At 41.2% G+C, this 22521-nt stretch overlaps 1 protein-coding gene across 1 annotated transcript; it reads left to right on the top strand.

Moving 5' to 3' along the window:
• Positions 1 to 19764: 19764 nt before the first annotated feature.
• Positions 19765 to 21854, top strand: LOC146377092 (uncharacterized). Its single transcript, XM_084944886.1, has 2 exons — positions 19765 to 20037; positions 20174 to 21854. Exons 1-2 carry the CDS (start codon positions 19765 to 19767, stop codon positions 20540 to 20542), a joined length of 642 nt encoding a protein of 213 aa, XP_084801012.1. The 3' UTR covers positions 20543 to 21854.
• The last annotated feature ends 667 nt before the right edge of the window (positions 21855 to 22521 follow it).

Genomic DNA, 22521 nt, shown 5'->3' on the forward strand with positions numbered 1-22521 from the left:
TTAAGTAAGAGCAAACCTGTCAGTCAGATCAGTCACACCAATTTGATAAACAACTTATAAACTCAAGACTGATGTTTAATACATTAGATTGGTTGTCAAAAAACACAGTAGGTACACAGCTTCTGGCTAGTACCTATAACTACTCAGTTACTTACAAGTAACTAAGTAGTTGAACAGCACTTTAGGAGGAACTTAAAGAGGTCAGTAAAGTTCCTTTTTCAACAACATTTAAGTATTAAACTGGTATCATAAATGTTTACCTGGCCAGTGTACACGTTAACATTAGCTATTTAACTGTTATCAGTTAACCAATAGCCACATTAACCACCTATTATCATTTATGTAGTGGCTAGCGGACTGCAGGATTATTGAGCCGTAACAGAGCAGATTACAGACACATGGAGAACTGGGTAGGTTTCTGGCTGTGCAGAGCAGCTGGTCTGACAGCAGAATCAGACATGCTACGTGCCTGAAGAGCACAGCTGACGATATAAAGCGCTGCAAACTGAGGCACACACAGTAGCATGAACTCTGGATGAGAGAGAGGCTGCAGGCAGATGATAAACTTTAACTTTTCTACTTTTACGATAATATTAAAATTTTCTCATTGTGTCCTCTTTACTTTAGTATAACTACAAACTGCACGGTTGAAGTACGCGCACTATGTACGGTGCGTACTATAAGTACGAGAAGTGTGGAAGTGAGAGGCTTGTGAAATGGGACGGTCTAGCCTTCGTCGCGCTGTTCAGGTTGCTTAGCAATCATGATACTAACCGTGTAAAACGTTTCATACAGCATTGTTTGACATAAATGAAGGAGAAAATGTTTTGTTGGTCATTCATTTTTGTCATGACATCACTTTGATTAGTTGAGTATCTGAGGCTGAGACCACGGGACTGTAAAACATGATTGTTGGGCTTCATTTCTGTACTGAACAGTCATTTCAAGATTAGTTAGTAAATAACAATTAGCTAATGTTGTTCATGAGACTAAAATCATCTCACTGTGGTAATGTAAATATAATATGGCCAATATTATATGTATTGTCAGATTATTATATCTATATATGTATATATATATATATATTAAAGCAGTGAGCTTGAACTCTGGGTCAAAGATTCAAGTTGCAGTTATTTATATTTCCTATCACCTTAAATCTTCACTCAAAGACAAGTATCTTTGACAGTGTATATATAGATGTATTATATATATAAGAGACAAATATTGTTCGTTTAATATGTTAGCATTACATTACATTTGTCTCAATGCTTACATATATGTGTAAAAAGAAAATGTACGAGCTGTGATAACTGTTTCTGATAGAATGAAGAGTAAACTGATATATTAAATATTCCTTTATTGGGTGAGAAAATCAGACCATGTCATAACTGCTTTAAGTCATACAGAATAGATATCAGAGCCTTAAACAGGCTGACTTCTGCTAAATGGGTCAAACTGGGCAGAAAGTCCAAAGATGGCGACGCGTAAACTCTCGGCGTAGCGTCTCCCTCTGGACTAAAATAGGGCTTTGGACAAAGCGGGCCGGTCTAAATACTGACTCTGGGTAGGCAAACCTGAGTCTACCGTGTTTGCCTCCACCTGGACTCTGGATTGACGGGCCGGAGCCTGCCGGTGCCTACTGCGTCTACTATATTTCTGGGAGGGCAGGCTGGGCCCTGCCCTGTCCTCCTTGCCCTCCCCCGCTCGGAATTGGAGCTAGCAGGCCGGGGCCTGTTGCGTCCCCCAGACTCGGAGCTAATCAGGCCGGAGCCCGCTGCATTCCCCGGACTCGGAGCTGGCAGGCTGGAGCCGGCTACATTGTCCGTATTTCGAAGCTAACGAAGCCGGAGTCTGCTACACCGCCCGGACTCGGAGCTAACAGGACGGAGCCTGCTATACTGCCTGGACGCAGAGTTAACAGGCCGGAGACTGCTACACCGTCTGGACACGCAGCAAACAGGCCGGGCTGGAGCCTGCTACGACGCACCTCCATCTGATCCCCGGATTGCTTAGTCCACCTCCGCTCGGATTCGGAGCTAATAGGTTGGAGCCTTTTGTATTCACCCCCATTTTGGACCCTGGGCTATCATTATGAAGACGAGGACACTTATCGAAGCTTTATTGTGTGTATTCGTGGTTTGGGACTTGGGACATTGCGGTGCTCCTTGGGTGAAAACTGCAAAATATGAGCTGAGTATGGGTGAAACTTATTTTAGTGGCACTAGGTCAACTGTAGCAGTGCACCAGGAGTCACCAACGATTCATTTGGCTCTGGTTGTTAGCTTAAATCGATATGAAGTATTACCCAAATTACAAGGTTCCCTTGTTCTGTATAATCTTTCATTTTCACTTAAGAAAAAGCAGTTTTTGTCGTTAACATCTGCAAAGTACGGAAATGCTCTTAAATGTAATATGAAACGAAGGTTAATGATGATTGTTTTACTTTTACTTATATCCGGAGATGTGCAACCACATCCTGGACCTGAGTTGAAAAGTGTCCAGACCCCTGCCGATTTTAAATCTCAGCCAGGGTTAAAATGTGTTCATCTAAACGTACGCAGTTTATTACACAAGATGGACTTGGGCGAAATCGACAAACGCGGATATTGTGATTATCTCCGAAACTTGGTTGTCCAAATCTATTACAGATGATGACATCAACATAACGGGATACAATCTTTATCGTACAGATAGGCCTAGGAAAGGTGGAGGCGTAGCAATTTATGTTAAATCAAGATATGAAGTATCCATTGTTTTATCTGAATCTATTCCTAAACAAATGGAATTCTTGGCTTTGAATATTAAAATAGTAGAGTCTCTCTCTATAACAGTTGTTGGGTGCTATAGGCCTCCGTCTGCTGTAAAGGAAACTTTACTATCTCTAAAGCATCTTCTGTCCAAATTAAATTATAACGAACTTCTATTGGCCGGAGACTTGAACTGGGACTGGCTGAATATAGCTTCTGATGAATTTAAATCCTTCTGTGACTCTGTTAATCTTAGCCAGTTGGTCAACCTACCTACAAGGCCAAATATAAAGAGTCCTGACAAATCTACTTTGATTGACCTAATTCTAACAAATGTCCCTCATAAGTTCCTGTCTCTAGGCGTGTTCTGTAATGATTTAAGCAATCATTGTGTAGTTGCTACCTGTAGGAACACTAAAATCCCTAAATGTAAACCGCGTATCATCTGTAAAAGAAACCTTAAAATATTTAATGAGCAAGCGTTTCATTATGACTTGTCCATGGTAAACTGGGAAAATTTGAGTCTGATACCAGACATCCATCTGGCTTGGGCTTATTTTAAAGAAATTTTTATGAAGATTTTAAATAAGCATGCACCTGCCAGAAAATTTAGGGTCAAGGGACGGGAGAACCCTTGGTTTTCATCGGAATTATCAGAGTCCATCCATCAGCGTAACGTGGCATGGGCAAAAGCTAGGAAAAACGATTCCCTGACTGACTGGTTAGATTTCAGGAAATTAAGAAACAAATGCACGACACTTATCAAGAAGGCTAAGTCAGAATATTATTTATCTGTTACTACAGAAAACCTCAATAACCCTCAGAAATTTTGGAAAGTAATTAAGTCCTTATCTATAAATAAAATATCACAAGCTCTTCCAAAATTCATTTTAAAAGATTCTGTCCCAGTTTATGACAGAACTGAGGTCTTAAATAGCTTTAACAAGCACTTCGTAGCTACTGGTTTCTTATTTAACTCTGTTGGAGCAGCCCCCATGATTCCCTGCACAGAACCCCAAACATGTTTTGGGGAGCTTTTTGATTTTTCTCCTTTTTCTGTCCAGGAAGTGCATAAAGCTCTTAAAGACTTAGATCACAGGAAACCCCCAGGGCCAGACTTAATAGAGCCCTATTTTCTGAAAATAGCAGCTGATTACATTGCACATCCTCTTACGACCCTTTTTAATCTTTCAATCCAAAATAAAGAAATTCCACTTGTTTGGAAGTCTGCTTTTGTTACGCCAATATTAAAAGGAGGCGACCCGGCCATTCTGACTAATTATAGGCCAATATCAAACTTGTGTGTCTTGGCAAAAGTCCTTGAGTCTCTCGTCAGTGAGCAATTAAAAGAGTTCTTGTACTCTAATGAAGTTCTCTCAAAACTGCAATCTGGGTTCAGAAAACAGCATAGTGCTGTTACGGCTGCCACAAAAGTGATAAATGACATACTTGTTGCTCTTGATAAAAAACAGCACTGTGTTTCTCTCTTTATCGACCTGTCAAAAGCTTTCGACACTGTGGATCACGCCATCTTAAAGCATAGACTTCTTTCTTTGGGGCGGTCTAGACATGTCGTCTCCTGGTTCACTAACTATTTGAGTGACAGGACTCAATGCATTAAATGTGAAAATCTGTGCTCAGAATTTTTGAATATTCACACTGGGGTGCCACAGGGTTCAATTTTAGGACCTCTGTTGTTCATCATGTATATAAATGATTTGGGACAAAATGTGTCCAATGCTAGTATGCATTTTTATGCTGATGACACAGTTATTTATTCCTTTGGCTCAAGCCTTGAAAAGGCAACAGAATCTTTGCAGAAAGCTTTTGACGTGGTTCAGCACACACTCCTGGAGCTGAAATTGGTTCTCAATGCTGAAAAGACAAAGCTAATGTTGTTTTCAAACATGAAGAGATTTCCTCAAACTGTCCCTTTGGTGTCCACTCTTGAGGGAAACCTCATAGAAGTGGTGCATACGTATAAATATCTTGGCTTTTTAATTGATGATTCTTTGACCTTTAAATCTCACATAGACAATCTTGTGAAAAAACTCAAACTTAAATTGGGATTTTTCTTTCGAAGCAAATTTTGCTTTTCTTTTGAGACAAAAAAGCGTCTTGTAAATGCCACATTTTTATCTGTTTTAGATTATGGTGATCTGCTGTACATGAATGCTTCCGCCCAGTGTCTTCATAAGATTGACTCAGTATATCATGCCTCTTTACGGTTTATTACAAACTGTAGGGCCTTGACCCATTGTAGTGATCTGTACGCTCGAGTGGGATGGCCTTCGTTGTCCTCCAGGAGGTTTGTTCACTGGTGCATCTTTATTTATAAGGCCCTGCTTGGACAAATGCCCACCTACATTTGCGATCTGCTCACACGGAGAAGTACTGTTTCTTACAGCCTGCGTTCAAGCGATCTTTTTTTGCTCAATGTTCCATTTGTCAGAACGGAACTGGGAAAGAGGGCTTTTATTTATGCTGCCCCTTTCACATGGAACATGATGCAAAAAGACTGGAAGATAGCAGATCTTATTTCATTAAATGCTTTTAAGTCCAGATTGAGAGAGCCAGAGAAAAATGTTTTTAAAATGTAATTGTTACTTATAATATGTATGTAACTTTGAAATTTCAACATGTTGTCGCCTCTTGGCCAGGACTCCCTTGAAAAAGAGGTTTTTAATCTCAATGGGACTTTTCCTGGTTAAATAAAGGTTAAATAAAATAAAAAAGAAAGTATACAAACACATAACATCCTTATAGAATATGATGTAACACTATAGATCAACTTACCTCAGAATATATAAAGCATATAAACAATTACAGCAATATGATGCAACAAACACAACAGTACTACTAATCCAAAATACTCAAAGCTTCATAGAACTGAAACAAACATTTATTTTTAGGTCCATTCTGCTCCTGATACATACTTTAGGTTTCTGAACATTAAACTTGTTGCTGCCTTTCATAGTGTTTAACTTGAAGGCCCTGAGTACTTTCTCCCACACTGAAAACACTGGAATGATAAAATTATTTGAACATTGCCTAATAAGACTGATTCAGGACAGACAATTGGTTCTTTTAAACTTTTCTAGCAGTCCTTCACAAACAGGGAACAGTCTGTCTATTCTCTCCATCTGTCAGCTGCTGCTGGCTCTTTCTCCTCCTCTTCCTCACACACTGCTGAGTTTGTCCTGGTGGATCATCAGGGGTGCAAAGCCTCACAGATGATGTGCAGCAGTGGGTCCCTGTCCTCACTCTGGACACTTGCAGCTGGCACACATGGAAAAGCTGCAGGATTCAAACACAAGTGTAAATCATAAATACATGTTCATACTTTTATTACACAATCAGAGAGAAAGAAAAAGAGAGAGAGTGCAGGACAGACAGACAGGTGACAGTCTCAGGTGTATACACTGCTACAAAACAGCACAAGAGAAGGAGGATTTAGTGTTCGTGTTATTACCAGTGCTAAACAAGAAGAGTTCCCAGATGGAACAGTGGACACATGTGTGACTCCTGTGATTAAAGCATGTTTCTTTCACCTTAACGAGTGAACCATCAGCTTGTTCAAACACACGTTAAAGTCCGTTTGGCTAGACAACACCGAACAGACACAGCAATATAACATAGCTAACATTAACAGTGCAGTGAATCCTGCTTGTGCCGTGATATTCAGGACTGCAAACCGAGCAGCAGACTTTCAGCTTGTTGTGTTTGTGGATATATGACTGACTTATCCATAAAATCATCACCTTCTCTGTAAGATTAAGGTCAACTATATATATATTTTGAAGTAGAGGCTTTAAAACCAAGTTAATGCTGAAAGTACAAACATCACTAATGTCACATAACTTTGCCGACATGTGGCCAACAGTAATGTTTTAATGTTCTTCATTATTAAACATTCACACATAAATAAGTGACATCATATTTGGTACTTACTTTTGACAGTTCACTCTTCGGCCGCTCCCTTCTGCCGTCTGCTGTATTTTGCGGCAGAATTATCCACACCCACCGCCGCGCTTTGAATTGTGGGATATATGGGACCACGAAGCGTGCACCAGATGCCACTACCCGATCCGTACCGGAGTATCTGTTAAGATGTTAAGAATAATAAGAATCTCTTAAAATGTTTCCAATAATGAAACATTTCAATATAATGTAGACAAAAACGAAAAATAAAAAGATAGCTACGGATAGGGACTCCCCGATCCTTACTGCGCATGTGCAAAGTCGGAAAGTACAAATCGGGTCTACCCGATCCGTACTGTGCATGTGCAGATGTTTTCTTCTTCTTCTGTTCTTTTAATGGCCGTTTATTCCTCAGTGTACAAGGATACTGCCACCTGATGACCGAGCGAATGAACCCTATTGTAAACTGAATTAGCGTCATTACAAAACAGGGCTCGCAAAATCGCTAGCCCGACGTCCCGGAGCTAGCGATTTTTCCACTCAGGCTACCAAAATCTATCTCTGCCCTGCCCGTCGGGCTATCATAGGAAGGAAAAATATATGTCAATGCTTTTGCATTCTTTCGAAATGTAGCTGGGTAATTATGTCATTGGCATCGGTGAGCCTCTGTCAATATGTGACATATTGAAATCGCGTTTGAATTTGCGCTTCTTTTTTGCTTTCACTTTGCGCGACAGTACTGATTGGTGAGTGACAATAATTTGCGCACCAATTCCTCTGACATCGTCTTATCATTCGTTAGCTTACTATGCAAACATGACAAGTGAAATCTCCCGCAGCAAGCATAAACATGTGAGAGGTTGATCGCGCAGAGAATCGCTGAGCGAGTGCGTGTGAGTGCGTGTGTAAAAGCAGCAGGATATATATTTTAGTTCTGCTGAGCCAAATAAGACAGGTCAGGGTGAAGAAGGGACAGCCAAAGCTTACCACAAAACGGAAAAGTTATGACAAATCAGACTATAAGGCAAAAAGAAAGTGCAGCTTTATGGTTTCATGGACAAAAGAATTTCTTGTGGCTGCAATATGACAAGCTAAATAACCAGGGGTGCACATAAGTGGTCCGCAGGTGCGCATTCACTGTCAAAATAAAAAACGCGCACAAGATAAGAAGTTGCAACGCGTGTTTGCGTACATAGGATTTTCTGGAGGAAGACAGACATTTGTTTAGAACTCTTAAAGATGTCGAAGAAGCAAGCTCCTTTAAGCAATTACTTTGGTGTTCCTCCACCTCCAAAGAAATGTCAGAAGGAGTCCGAACCACAAAAGAAGCGCGTATTCTCGGAAAAGTGGTTGCAGGAGGTGAGCTGGCTTCAAACAAATGATGAACGCACAGAGATTTGGTGCAGAATGTGCCGTGAAAATCCCACTCTAGCGGACAAAAACAGTGCCTTTTATATGGACGCAAACGCGCGTTGCAACTTCTTATCTGGTGCGCGTCTTTTATTTTGACAGCGAATGCGCACCTGCGGACCACTTATGTGCACCCGTGTAAATAACATAATGTTCTGCCGGGTGTGTTGTTGGTTTTCCCTCGATTTCTGAGTCGACAAGCGCCTTTGTTACTGGGACCAGTCATTTTAAGAAAGGCCCCCATTAGAACCCATGAGAAATGCAAGAAATGCATTATTGCTCAGTCTGCAATATCTTTCCCAGAACAAACACCAATTGCAAATAACATACTAAAAATAAACCTGAAAAATCTGTTTAGAACAGTGTACTATGTTGCAAAGAGTGAACTACCACTGGCAAAATTTAGCAGTCTTTGCAAACTTCAAAAAGTAAATGGCCTAGATCTTGGTTCCACTTGCTTCTTACTTGTGACTTCAGTGGAAATTTCAAATTCAGGATCTGACACAGACTGATTCATGCTCTACACAGTTCTTACAAGTTCATAGAAATTTCTGTTCAATTAGAACCAAGTATTTGAGTTGATGATTGTAATTTTATACAATGTTGTAATTTGTGTTTCAACAATTTTTTGATTAATGTTTTGTTTCCGTTACAATATTATACTTTAATGTATAATATTGTAAAGGAAACAAAACAGGAAACAAAACATCAATCAAAAAATTGCTCTCTTTTTTATTCGGGCTACTTAAATTTATTTTGGGCTACCAAAAACTGAAGAGTCCCTGCCCGAAGGGCTAACAGGGATTTTGAAATTTTGCGAGCCCTGCAAAACGTGTGTTAAATTTGATTTAGTGATAGTCGAGTGTGTTTGTCTGTGTGGAGAGGATTGATTGGAATAGTGATGGTGATGTCTGCTATCACTGTCAATTGTCAGTAAACACTTCATCTGGCTGATGAATCTTCACATGACATATTACAAAGTCTGTATTATTAACTCTGTAATTAGGCGCCATTCTTCTTATTTTACGGCGCTGTTGTTCAATCGGGGGACGCTCTCTGTTGAGGAGAAAAGCATGAATTTGTTTGTATACGGATTATCCCTTGTTTAAATGTCCCAGTAGTCGAAAAGGAGGCAGAGCTGTTGAGAAATGCTAGGCGCTAACTGGGCACTAACTGTATCATTCAAATATATTGAATGTCACAATGTTGGCAAAGAGAGGAAGTGACGTAAGATTTGCGCATGCGGGGTACCGATCGGGTTTCCGGTGCGGATCGGGTAGCGACACCGGACCACGCTTGATATTTGGGGAAATCGACGGCGCATTTGGAGTACGCATTTGAAGTACACTTAGAATTGGGACAGCCGTCGTCGCGTGGCAGTGACGTAATCGCACTCAAAATGCGTACTTCAAGCGTGCACTCTCTTAATTGGGACACAGCCACTGACTCATCCCTGTTGCTGTTAGCAAACTAATTTCATTAGTAGAAATATATCTAGCTTATAATTAGAATTGTGTGGAAAAACAGCCAATTTCTTAAAAACATTTCTGCTCTGAACTGGAAGAAAAAACCCTGAGTAGAAAGCTCACATCAAGACAATAGCTCCTCAGTTCACAGTAGCATCGCTCCCTCAGTTCACAGTAGCATCGCTCTGCTAACATGCTAACAGCACATTTGACTTACTCATCTCCTCCCTTCCTGTGCTGAATTGTAGCGTAAGCGAATCACTCAGGCCTCACTCACTCCCTCCCTTCCTGTGCTGAATCGTAGCATAAGCGAATTACTCACTCACTCACCCCCCTCCCTCCTGGCTCACAGCTTCTTCTTCTTCTTGGTTGGCCACTAATGTTAAGGAGCATTACCACACAGCTCAGTGGACATTTAGATGAGAAAATATATATTTGACACATTTGAGGAAAATACTAATAAAATAAAATAAAAATAAATAAAATAAATGTTCCCTTTAGAAATCTTTTTCTTGCTCTTTTTTGCTTTATAAAAATAATTGTTTTTCTTTTTCAATCACTCATCTTAGCAGTAGGATTTACAGGAAAAGAGAAACAAATTAAGTTTGAGTGAAAATGTAAATTTTTTGCACTCTCTGGTCAACTGACTCAGTGACTCAAAAAACCCGATTCACTTTGGTGAGTGACTCATTCAAACTTGATTCTGTCATGGCACAGTGGCCCGTGGAAATGGGATGGACTCAAGTGCAGTTTCAAAACCGGAGGCTTGAGGTCCGGTGTAACAAAAGAGTCTTTATTCACAAGGCTAGGAAGTTAACAGAAAACTCAGACTAGTATTAAGGAACGTAAACTAGATGTCTGAGGCAAGAGAAACTATGACCATAACAGAACTATGACTAGACTGCAGGGACAACTGGGTGCAGGGACAGGGCAGGGGAAACTGTGGCTGGCCAGGGCACTGAAACAGAGGAGAGAGCAGTCAGGGGAATCCCACAGAGAGCTGCGAGTGCATCCAAGAATTATTACACTGAGCTGCCTTACGTGCTTGCAGGTGGAGGTTGCTTGGAGGAGGGAGGCAGGAGACAAAGGTCCAGGTGGGTACTGCGTGCAATGCAGGGAGGCAGGCAGGAGAGACTGGCAGTTTGAAAAGGGAGAGGTTACCGGCAGCTGCAAACTTGAATCCAGGAGAGCTTGGTAGGTGGGTTCCAGATGCTGATACATGATGATACACCAAGGAACAGACGTGAGGGCGAGAACTGACCAAAGTTGGCAGATAATCTGGCGAAGACTAGTTGTGTGCGCAGGTCATAAATACTGCCGGTATGATTGCCATCAGGTGAGGAACAACAAAGACTCCACCCAGAGGGGAGGAGCCGATGCCGTGGAAAACTACTCAGACCATGACACCACCCCCCGTCAAGGGTCGACCCCCGGCGACCGAGCCACCCCCGGCCCGCGCCGAGCCCTGTAAAAAGCAGAAAGCAAAGCAGGATCCAAAATCAACGAACGGGACACCCAGGACCGCCCCTCAGGCCCGTAACCCTCCCAGTCCACCAAGAACTGCCGGCCCCGCCCCTGCGCGAGGAAGGTAGTTTCAATCTCAGTGCAGACGGGGTGAGGACCCGCTCCACCTCGAAGGGTCCAATGAAGCACGGGGCCAGTTTACGAGATGCCACCTTGAGGGGAACGTCCTTAGCAGACAACCACACCTTCTGCCCAGGGGAGTAAGCAGGGGCAGCTCTGCGGCGACTATCTGCGTACTGGCGCTGGTGAGCAACGGACTGGCACAACTTCCGGCGGGTCAACCTCCACGCTCGCCAACAGCGTTGGAGACGGTGCTGGACTGAGGGAACCTCGAGTTCAGTCTCCAGTTCAGGGAAGAGAGGCAGCTGATAACCAATGGAGGCCTCAAAGACGAGAGTCCTGTAGCAGAAGACGTAAGCAAATTGTGAGAATATTCCACCCACGGCAGCAATATCGACCACGAGGCGGGGTTAGAGGCAGTGATACAACGGAGGGTGGCCTCCAGCTCCTGGTTGAGCTGTTCAGCCTGTCCATTCGTCTGTGGATGAAATCCTGAGCTCAAACAAGGTAATAAATAAAATAAATTTACAAATTTATGTTTTTTTTTCTGGTTAACATTGGCTAAAGATTAGCTAATAACGAGCATAATACTAACTGCAGCCACATCAGAGCTGTTAGCATGTTGAAATGGGGCTGCATAACCTGTAAACAGGTTATTGTAATGTTTGTGTTTTTCTACAAAGAACGCTAAAAAGAAGTCACAGTATATTTTATGCCTATGTTCATGGAGGGGTTAATTTGTTAAAATGCATGAATTTTAATAATAAACATATAACTAAAAAATCTTAGTTGTTTAATAAGTTTAAATATTATGTCACTATCCTTTCTTTAGGATAGCATTGCCATATAAGTGAGTTTGAGTTGGCTGCCAGAGTTTAAATATATTAACTATACATATTCATCATCTGTTTATTTCGTTTATTGTGAGGTAATTCATTAAATTAATTATTTAATATTATTTTAGTGGTTTTAATGCAATACGTATGTCTTGCATTTTGCTAAGTGGATTAAAAAATCTTGCAGTCTGTAGGGATTAGCATCTGTCCATAGAATTCCTATAAGGTTGGAATGTGTAAAGACATAATGGAATTCACTTGTTCCCCTTGTTTTCATATGACACAGTTTTCATGTCTTTGAATTCCCCTTGTTTGGATGTGCTGCACAGCATCACTCACACTCATTGACCCAACAAGTGAAAGGTTCAGATCACAAACCAGTCCATCTGCTCAGATCAACGAAAGGTTGTGACCTTCAAATTGGTATTTTACTGACTTTCATGCCACTCTCCTCCAAAATAATCACCCTGTTTTTCACACAGCCATAGCAGATCAGAAAGATATCCCACCAGCATCACTTCTGCAAACAGACTTTATTTCCTGGACAGTGTTATTTATGAAATGGCTTTAGAGAAAAGGCTGTAATTGCAGTGTGATAAGGTGCACAAACTGCGATTGTAATTGTCATTTTCCACTTAGAAACCACCATGCAAAACAAAATCTGACAGATATAATCTAATTTTCATGAAACTACTTACCTGCTTCCTTCTCTGTGCTCCCACATCAGGTATGATCCCTGGGGCTGTCAGTGTTGTGACAGGCTGTAAAGAAATGAGTCTGCCTGCCTCATTTGGTCAGTATATGGCAACATCACAGCAGGCTGCAGGAAAGATAAAGTCAAAATCTTGACTGGGCATACATGGGCATTCACTCACACGCACACAAACACACAGATCAGGGAGTTATAATGTATCAATATCAAAGGCATAATTTCCCTTGAGGTCAGATTATCTGTGCTTGCAACAGGACATTAATAACATTAAAAAAGGAATAGTCATAATGCAAAGGTGATCTTTTACAAATCAGTGTATAATGTTGTCAGCAGCTCAGACAAGATGGTTTTCTGACAGAAAGAGTTGATATATAGGTATAGATATATATAGATATATAGAAAAATACAATGATGGATCAATTTCTTGAAAAACATTTCATGCAAAACAGCAGGATGACTGGCTTTTAGGGATGGGTGTCGAAAACCGGTTTTTGTTGAGAACCGGTTCCCACTGTTTCAATTCCTTGGAATTGTTTGCCATTTTTGCAAACGATTCCCTTATCGATTCCAGTCGCCCCAAATGATGTCACCACGTTGCGGAGCGTCATTTACCTGGCAGGAAACATGGCAGCTCAAACGCTCAAAAGTTTGGTTATACTTGCAACAGGGCAACTTGCAAAGTAGATATTTCATTTAAGGGAGGAACCACTACGAATATGCAAAAGCATTTGCTCACAAAACACGTGATGACCTTAAATGAATGTCATGTTTTTAATTCCGCTCCGGACTCGTGAATCTCAACCCACCAGCAGCGGTAACGGTAATGCGGCAGGTAAATAATCAACTAACAGTGCATATTATATAAGTGAGATCTGCCTTATTACAAAACCTGCCATTACTGTGCATTTAGGTGACCATGATGAGAGAGACAGACAGAGTCTGGCTCAGATGCTGGCAGTTCTCGCTGCAGCCTACCGTTAGCGTCTCCTTTCAGGCCAGGATAGACGAATGTCACTGAGCAGTGACTAAGTTTGTGGTAAAAGGCTTGCACCCATTTGCCACAGCAGATGCCCCCGATTTTCGGTAAGTGAATGTGTTTAAATGTAGGCAGGGACATTACTGGATATTCTTGTGTAATTGCTACAGAATAATTTATGTTATACTTTGTTATTGCTACAGAAGAATATTTATTTTATTATCTTACATTTACAGTTTTTTTTCCTGGGGACCCTGTGACACCCCATTGAAGAGCCATAGGCTGGATCTCTTAAGATCTCACTGTTGGGTTTGTAAGGCCATGTTACTCCTAAATTTCTATCTTGTTCAAAGAGAAGATATAAAACAAAGTTCTAAGCTAATCGACCTTAGTGTTCTCCTTTTTTAAAAAGAATCGATAAGAAAATCGATAAAGAATTGAATCGTTAAACAGAATCAAAAATAGAATCGGAATCGTGAAAATCTTATCAATACCCATCACTACTGGCTTTACTTTAAGTTTACACAGATCAGGCATAATACCACCTGCCTAGTATTGTGTTGGTTCCCCCATGCAGGCCTGTTTGGAGTCCAAATAGGCCTGCATGGACTCCCCTAGACACCGGAAGGTGTGCTGTTGTAAATAGCACCAAGATGTTAACAGATCAAGTGCTGCAAGTTGTGAGACAGGGACTCCATAGATCAGACTTGTTTGTCATCGGCACACGCACACACAAACACGTCTCTCTCTCTCTCTCTCTCTCTCTATATATATATATATATATATATATATATATACACATGTACTCAATCATTCCTCAACTATTTTTACTTTGTAGCACGGCACATTATCCTACTGAAAGAGACCATCGGGGAGTACTGTTTCCATGAAACTGTGTTTCATTTGCCAAAACAGTATATTACTTTCACCAACTTACCTTCTTCCCATAGTGCATCCAGGTGTCAGGTATTTTTCAGTTAAGCCATGCACATGTACCCATCATGTGATGTCAAAAAAAAACAAACATTATTCATCAAACCAGTCAGGCAACCTTCCATTTCACCTACAGGCTACAGCCTGTACAGCCAGGCTACAGGCTACCAATACAAATCCCTATCCTAATGAGGACATACATGATCTTTCTCTTAGTATTTATGTATGAAAACAAAGCCAACAACACAAATCAAGGATGAAAACCAGACTTTAAAGTGATGCCACATTGATTGATTACTGTAGAAACATGAACAGGTAGCAATGGAGACTGCAGCCTGACTGCTCATCAGTTTGCTACCTCGTATTGAAGTTCGTATTGAAGGCAGCTGGATTCATCACAATGTACAGCTCACTTTATCATGGTGCTGTGTTGGAGTCAGCATTTACTGAGCTTTAACATCACTCTGGGTTCTTGGCTAGCTTAGTATTAGCATGCTGTCTCTGCAGGTCCTTGCGAAGAGCTGAAGTTGTGTTAGCAGTATGATGCAGTGGGATCGATAGGCAGGCAGACTAACGATTCCAAGGAACTGGACTGCTGGACTACTGGGATTCCGATCCCTATCGTTGGGCGTTAAAATGGACTCTAACTCATATGTCTCATAGCAGTTTGATCATTAAATGTTTTGGCAGTTTGAGCCACTCCCCATGTGCATCAAAGAACCTTGCCTGCCCATGATCCTGTGGCTGGTCCACCATTGTTTCTAGTGATGTGTCGGTCACGAACAAAATGGCTCTTAGAGCCGTGACGTGAACGACGTGAGCCGGCTCCTTATCGCGAGCCGTGTTTTTTTTTTTTTTCTTTCTCTCAACCTCTCTCTCGCACTTTTTTTTCCGCTTCACTCCCCACTAGTGATGGGATTTCTGGCTCGTTTTAGTGAGCCGAACCGAAAGAGCCGGCTCTTTCGGCTCCGAACCGGCTCTTCAGGTTGTTTTGTTGCTTTAATTAATTTATTATTAACAATAATATAAAATTATGCACAAAAGGAATTACTAATGTAAAAAAAAGTGGGTTTTTTTTATATATGTTTATATATAAATATATGCGGTGGCCCCTAGAGACAAAACGCATACAAACTCCAAAAAGCACATACAAACTCCAAAACACATTTCTAGCATGAACTGAACTTCCAAAACAGAGATACGTAGATCACTTAAATTACACAATTGAAAGCATGAAAGCACATGTGTATTGTTTGTGTATTTATACACAAACATTCATATATAGTCAAATAATTAAAAAAAAAAATGTTCCTTTACCTGTTATTACCACACACCAAATCCGGTCGTTGGTAATTGCTGGCTTGTGTAGCCACTAGGTAACAAAAGCTCAACACTGCCCCTAGCATCCTGGAGCACTTCTGTTGTCTTTTGTACATGTTTTGAGTTTTTATGTGCTTCTGAGTTTTTACGTGTTTTGGAGTTTGTACGTGTTTTTACGTGTTTTGGAGTTTGTACGTGCTTCGGAGTTTGTACGTGTTTTTACGTGTTTTGGAGTTTGTACGTGTTTTGAAGTTTGTACGTGCTTTGTCTCTAGCGGCCACCGTAAATATACTTTTATTTATTCACTCCACATAAAATGTAATAAATAAATCATATAATACAAAAATCAACTATTCACATTTCAACTTTTAACTATTTAAATGTTCAGCTTTTTCCTTTTACAAATTTAAAGTGAAACAACACAAAACACTGCAAACCACAACACAATTAAATATAAATTAAAATATGAAAACAAAAAGAACATGCATATTCTCTCTCATATGGGCCTGCATGAATAAACTTTCTGAATCCTTTATCATCTGCAACTGAAAATAGTTGTGGATGATTACTACTCCTTTCTAATATGACGTTGTCCCTGGCTCTTTCTCTGTCTCTCCCTCCTGCTCCGTTCCTGTGCTACTGAGTGTAACTACCGCCCCTCCCCCCTCTTCCCAGCGTAAAGCACAAGGCTCGCGTGCGGAGTGAAGCGGGAAAAAAAGTGCGAGAGAGAGGGTGAGAGAAAGAAAAAAAAAAAACACGGCTCGCGATAAGGAGCCGGCTCGCGTCGTTCACATCAAAGAGCCATTTCGTTCGCGACCGACCCATCACTACTGTATTCATATAGCAACTGATACATCATTGTGTTTACATATGTAGCCCAGCCCACATGTATTTTTTCATCAGGGTTGCCGATTAGCAGATGTCAGTACTTCCAAATGAGCCGTTAAGCGTGATTTGTGTGATCTGCCTTTTGGCAAAGCAATTGTGGGTGAGAAGATTCGACACATTCATGGGGCTTATGACTGTGAAGGTTCTCAGTCATCCAGGTTGTCGTAGTCTAAGGAGCTTGGAAAGAAAAGCGTTTGGACTTGTAGTTTTCTTGAAGTCGTTTCACCTCACATGCGGGCTACATACCAGTGGATATGTAAACGCAATGATGTATCAGTTTTTATTCATGGGCCTTCATCACAGCATATACAAGATGTTGCAGAGTTATCGTTTGGTCACAGCTGTAACTACAAACCTATTCTCTATTTTCTCACTGACACATGCATGGTATTAGTAATTCTAACTTTTAGAAAGCATCAGGTCCTGTAAAAAGTGTTGCCTTTATAAATGTATTAGTGAAAAAGAAAAATGCTGATGTCCCTCTTACGAATCCACATATGCACACACTGAACTACTATAGAAGCAATTACACAGCATTTAGCAATCCGATCTTTAAGTGATGACGTGACAAATTCTGCTTCCGGGCCCAAAGTAGTCTGCATTTTGTAACGGTATAAACAATGAAAGGTGGTGGATTGGCCAGATGCTGGCCGGTGTGTAAAAATAACTCAGTTGTTTAGTGGTGGCTATGGCGGAGCTTCCACAGATTCAGTAAAATTAACAAGTGAGAGGGGAGGCAGGAGGAGGAGAGACCCGAGGCAGCCGCCGGTCCGAGTGTCAGGTGAACTGAAGTTCAGGTAAGAGGTTATGACCAATGTTCCCTCTAAGCTGCGCGTGTGCGCAATCGCGCACTGCTGGCACGGTCTCTGTGCACAAAAAAATCTGCGTTGCGCACAAAAAAAATTCTAGCCTGAATTGAAATTAAAGTAAATACGTTAACAATTCTGTTTTGCAGTGTTAGTCAGTAAGTGACCTGCTGCTCCCGTATGGGATTAGAACAGGGGTGTCGAACTCCAGGCCTCGAGGGCCGGCAGGTTTTAGATATCACCCTGTTTTAACCAAAGGTGGAAAGTAACGAATTACATTTACTTGCGTTACTGTAATTGAGTCGTTTTTTTGTGTATTTGTACTTTTTAAAGTCATTTTCCAAGTCGGTAATTTTACTTTTACTTAAGTATATTTTTTAAAAAGTATTGTACTTCGCTACATTTTCAATCACACCCGTTACTGAGTAAATTAAAAGAACAAACCAAAAAAAAAAACCAACATTGCGCTTCGGAAATACTGCAGGGAATGATGGGTAGTAGAACAAATTAGCGTTGGGTCACGATAAAAATGGAGTCTGACATCGGTGGTACGGATCCAGCGAAAAAAGAAACCCCATCGAATTCTGCTGGCCCTGAACTCGAAGAAACCGATGTGAACCCCTGGCCGTATTTAAGGGACCATTTCGGCTTCAAGTGCAAGAAAGGCAACAGCTTTATTATGCAGTGTAAGCTGTGTTTGCCCAGAGAGACCGAGTTAGCAGCTTTTAAAAATTCCACATCAAACCTGCGCAAGCATGTAGAGGTAAGTTAAATGAAACTTGTACATTTATTTTAGCAAAAAAGGCTGTGCTCAAGTTAATCACATTAAGTTAAGACATAAGCTGTTATTGGGCACGTTGTTGTCCACGCAACTTAAAATATTTTTACTTGATTGGTAAATTGCCAAAAGAAAATGTGTTCACTTTTCCTGTTTGTTAATTATGGAGCCCCGCTGGGGACATGGGAGAAAAAAAAAATTAAGACGGACTTTGCGAGAGCTCGCAAAACTTTTGCGAGCTCTCGCAAAACAATCTCGGGATCTCGCAAAACTTTTGCGAGCTCTCGCAAAACAAACTCGGGATCTCGCAAAACTTTTGCGGGATCTCGCAAAAGTTTTAGCCGCATTCTTCGGACGCCGGCTCGAAGCCGACCGGGAGGTCGAGGCACGATGTGCCGGGAAAGCGATGTTCCTCCCGGCTGTAGTAGGTCTCGACCTCCCGTTAGCTTCGAGCTAACGGGAAGAATGCGGCTAAAACTTTTGCGAGATCTCGCAAAAGTTTTGCGAGAGCTCGCAAAAGTTTTGCGAGATCCCGAGTTTGTTTTGCGAGAGCTCGCAAAAGTTTTGCGAGATCCCGAGTTTGTTTTGCGAGAGCTCACAGTTTGATTTATTACAGTTTCCTCTAAACCAAATGACCAGTTGTCTAAACACATTTACAAAATCTAGCCATCATTTGCCAATATCATAAACACATGTCACATGAAGACACAATTCACAGAACACAATCCTCCGTTGTCATAAATCTAAACACATCTTTCCTTGCTAAAACACAAGTTGCAAAAGAACTCTGCTCATATTCTCAAATGAAAGCTCATGTGATGCAAAAGCAATATTTGAACACAATGAACACACCTGGCATCATTCATTACACACAACGACTCAAAATTGAAGACACCTATTGCTAATGCTGTGACCACATGTATAAAAGCAAGTTCAGAGTGCACAGTATGCTGAAGATCCCAAACAAACACAATGGATGAAGGCAGAGTCAGGGAAAGAGGAATTCGATGCAGAGGAGGGAGAAGAGCTGGCTCTGGAAGAAGAGGAGGCCAACATGGGAGAGGAGAAGGTCCAGAAGGGAGAGCAAGACAACCTCGCACCATCATTACGGACGAGATGCGAGCAACAGTCATTGACCATGTCATTGTCCATGGCATGACAATGGCTGAAGCGGGACTAAGAGTCCGTCCAAACCTGAGTAGGTTCACCGTGGCCACCATTATCAGGGCATTCAGACAACACAACAGGTATTGTACTCCATTGCTTTCTTTGTCACAATACAGTTTTACAAACCTGTGAAAGTAGTCTATTGGTTTCAAATCAGTTGTGACTGTATTGTAACACATGTCAATTGACAACACGTGTTTCTTTCTTTAGAGTTGAAAAAATGCCACATAGAGGTGGGAGGGTTGCCATATTTACAGCGGCACAAGAAACCCTCATTGTGGATATGGTTCGTGGGAACAACCTCATCAGACTCCGGGAGATCAGAGACAAAGTCATTGCCGATAATGTCAACTTTGAGAGCATTGACGATGTCAGCTTGACCACAATAGACCGAGTTCTCCGGCGCCATAAGATGCGGATGAAACAGGTCTATAGGGTTCCCTTTGAGCGCAAATCTGCGCGACACAAAGACCTACGTTACGAGTATGTGCAAGTAAGTAAACATCCATGTTCAAAGTACAGTTAGTGGACATACTGTGTTGCTCAGTGGCCTACATTACTTCTGGACAATACTGTGCTACCTGATTGACCATTGTTCTGAACACCTGTGCACTTTCACATTTTCACAGAGGATATTACAGTTGGACGCGATGGCCAGACCTCATGAGTACCTCTTCCTGGATGAGGCTGGCTTCAACCTGCAGAAACGAAGGCAAAGAGGCTGTAACGTCATTGGCCAAAGAGCCATCACCGAGGTCCCTGGCCAACGGGGGGGTAATATTACCCTTTGTGCGGCCATGGGTTCGGAGGGGCTTGTCCACCGGCATGCTGTCCTTGGGTCTTACAACACCCAACGTCTCCTCACCTTCCTAGAGGAGCTAAAAGACATCCTCCTGGACCGCCAACAACACCATCCATCACATTTATGTGAACATTTGGGACAATTTCCGCTTCCACAGAACAAACCAAATCAGAGAGTGGTTCACCACCAACAGTGACCACTTTTTAAACGTCTGTCTGCCACCCTACTCCCCTTTCCTGAACCCTATAGAGGAGTTCTTCTCATCGTGGAGATGGAAGGTTTATGACAGACAACCATACACAAGAGAGAACATCCTATGGGCAATGGAGCTGGCCTGTGTTGACATCCCAGCGGAGGCCTTCCAAGGATGGATTCGCCATTCCAGGGCATTTTTCCTGCGGTGCCCGGCAAGAGACAATGTAGCCTGCGATGTGGATGAGGTGATGTGGCCCGATGCAGCTCAGCGACATGATGCCGCACAGTGATTGTGGTGTGTGTGTGGTGTGAATAACGTAGATAAAAAAAACTTCACACCCTGATCATGTTTTCAAGCGTACTGTTGTGTGCAATAGATTCTGTTTTTGCATTGAGTTGTGTTACAGTAGTGTACGTACATGCAGGATTTTCTATAGATTTATACTCTTCATATGAAACTCACAAATCTAAACGCCTAATCCTCTGCAGAGATCTACGACGATCCGTTACTGTATAGTTTATAAAAATATGCATTGGCAGTTATGAAACAAAGAACCTTCTCACAAATTGAGCATTGTGTTTTCAATTGTTTTGCTGTAGTGTGTAATGATGTGTATAGTGTTTACATTTTTGAAAGTTTCAAGCTGCTCTTTTGGTGTGAAAGTTTGAGTTTTGCAGTGGGAAGGTGTGGTTGTGTTTATGGAGCTTTAGAAAAGGGTGTTGTGTTTAGACATTGGGGAACATGGTAGAAACGTTTGTGAAATGTGTTTTAGCATTTGACAAAAACTGTAACAAACATGCCATACAGTTTATTTTTCTTATCATTGTTGTGAGGAGACCATAAATAGCATTTGTATTTTCTGTTGTACAGTTCATTTGCTGTTATGGAGTTCTTGTTATGGATAAAAATTGTCTTTTTTTGTTTCAAAATAGCTGATAGCTATTCGCTGATAGCTGCCAACATCTGCAAACAAATTTAATTCTATAAAGTGGTTCTATATATTGTGTAACTGTTCATATAGAGCGTTATTAAATTTATTGCTAATGCAATCATATGGCACACTGACTTCTGAGGAAATTTTAAATGGCACTCGCCATCAGAAAGGTTGCCTACCCCTGGTTTACAGCATCCTGCCATGCGATTGCATTTGCCCCTAAGCATTATTAGCACATCATTATATACCAGCTAGCCCAACTTCAGTAACCCTACAAATGTCACTGCTGTTTACTTTCCTAGTTGACTGTAAACAGCTGTGGATCAGTCAACTGTTAAACTAACAAACTAAATCATTATTTTGTAGTGAGGAATTTTCAAGACTATTACTGTTACTGAAGACTACTCACCACCGAGCTAACATTGTTAGCTGGTGCAAGGGCGTAGATTTGGTTTTGGCATTGGTGGGGACAGATGATTCAAGGACTTTAGTTTACTTCAGCTATATTCCATATAAATCAGGTATCATACAAAAATAAAAATAGCTTCAAATACAGTCATGCCAATAAAAGAATATGACTTTAAGGACTTAACAACATTACTTAATCTCTTATATACATTAGCACTAAGGGAACACTGAATGACTTGGTGGTTTTGGTCCATAAAACTACTCATCTAAGATTACCACAAAGTAAAAGATCTCTCAGCAAAATTATGCAACATTTTAGGCACACTATACAAACATTACTCACTCATCAGTAATGTTTGTAGGGTCAGTGCATTTTTAAAACAATTTGTGCAAACTGCACTACAAGGTGGAATATTTGCAAAATCATGACTACCTCATGATATTTTGTCTCAAAAATTAACCCTATGAATATGTCAGTACCATTAGGATGAAATTATTGTGTCACCAACATTTTAACGTTAGACATATAATTTTAACAGCCTCTGTAAACTAATATCCTGGCTTGCTCGAGGCTGCTGTTTTCTCTGACAGTTTCAATCAAAATTAGAAATGCTACTCTGGAAGACTGAGATAACTA

This window comes from Perissodus microlepis, chromosome 11, assembly GCF_051167445.1.
Source record: "Perissodus microlepis isolate ML-2025 ecotype Zambia chromosome 11, ASM5116744v1, whole genome shotgun sequence".
Taxonomy (NCBI): Eukaryota; Metazoa; Chordata; class Actinopteri; order Cichliformes; family Cichlidae; genus Perissodus; species Perissodus microlepis.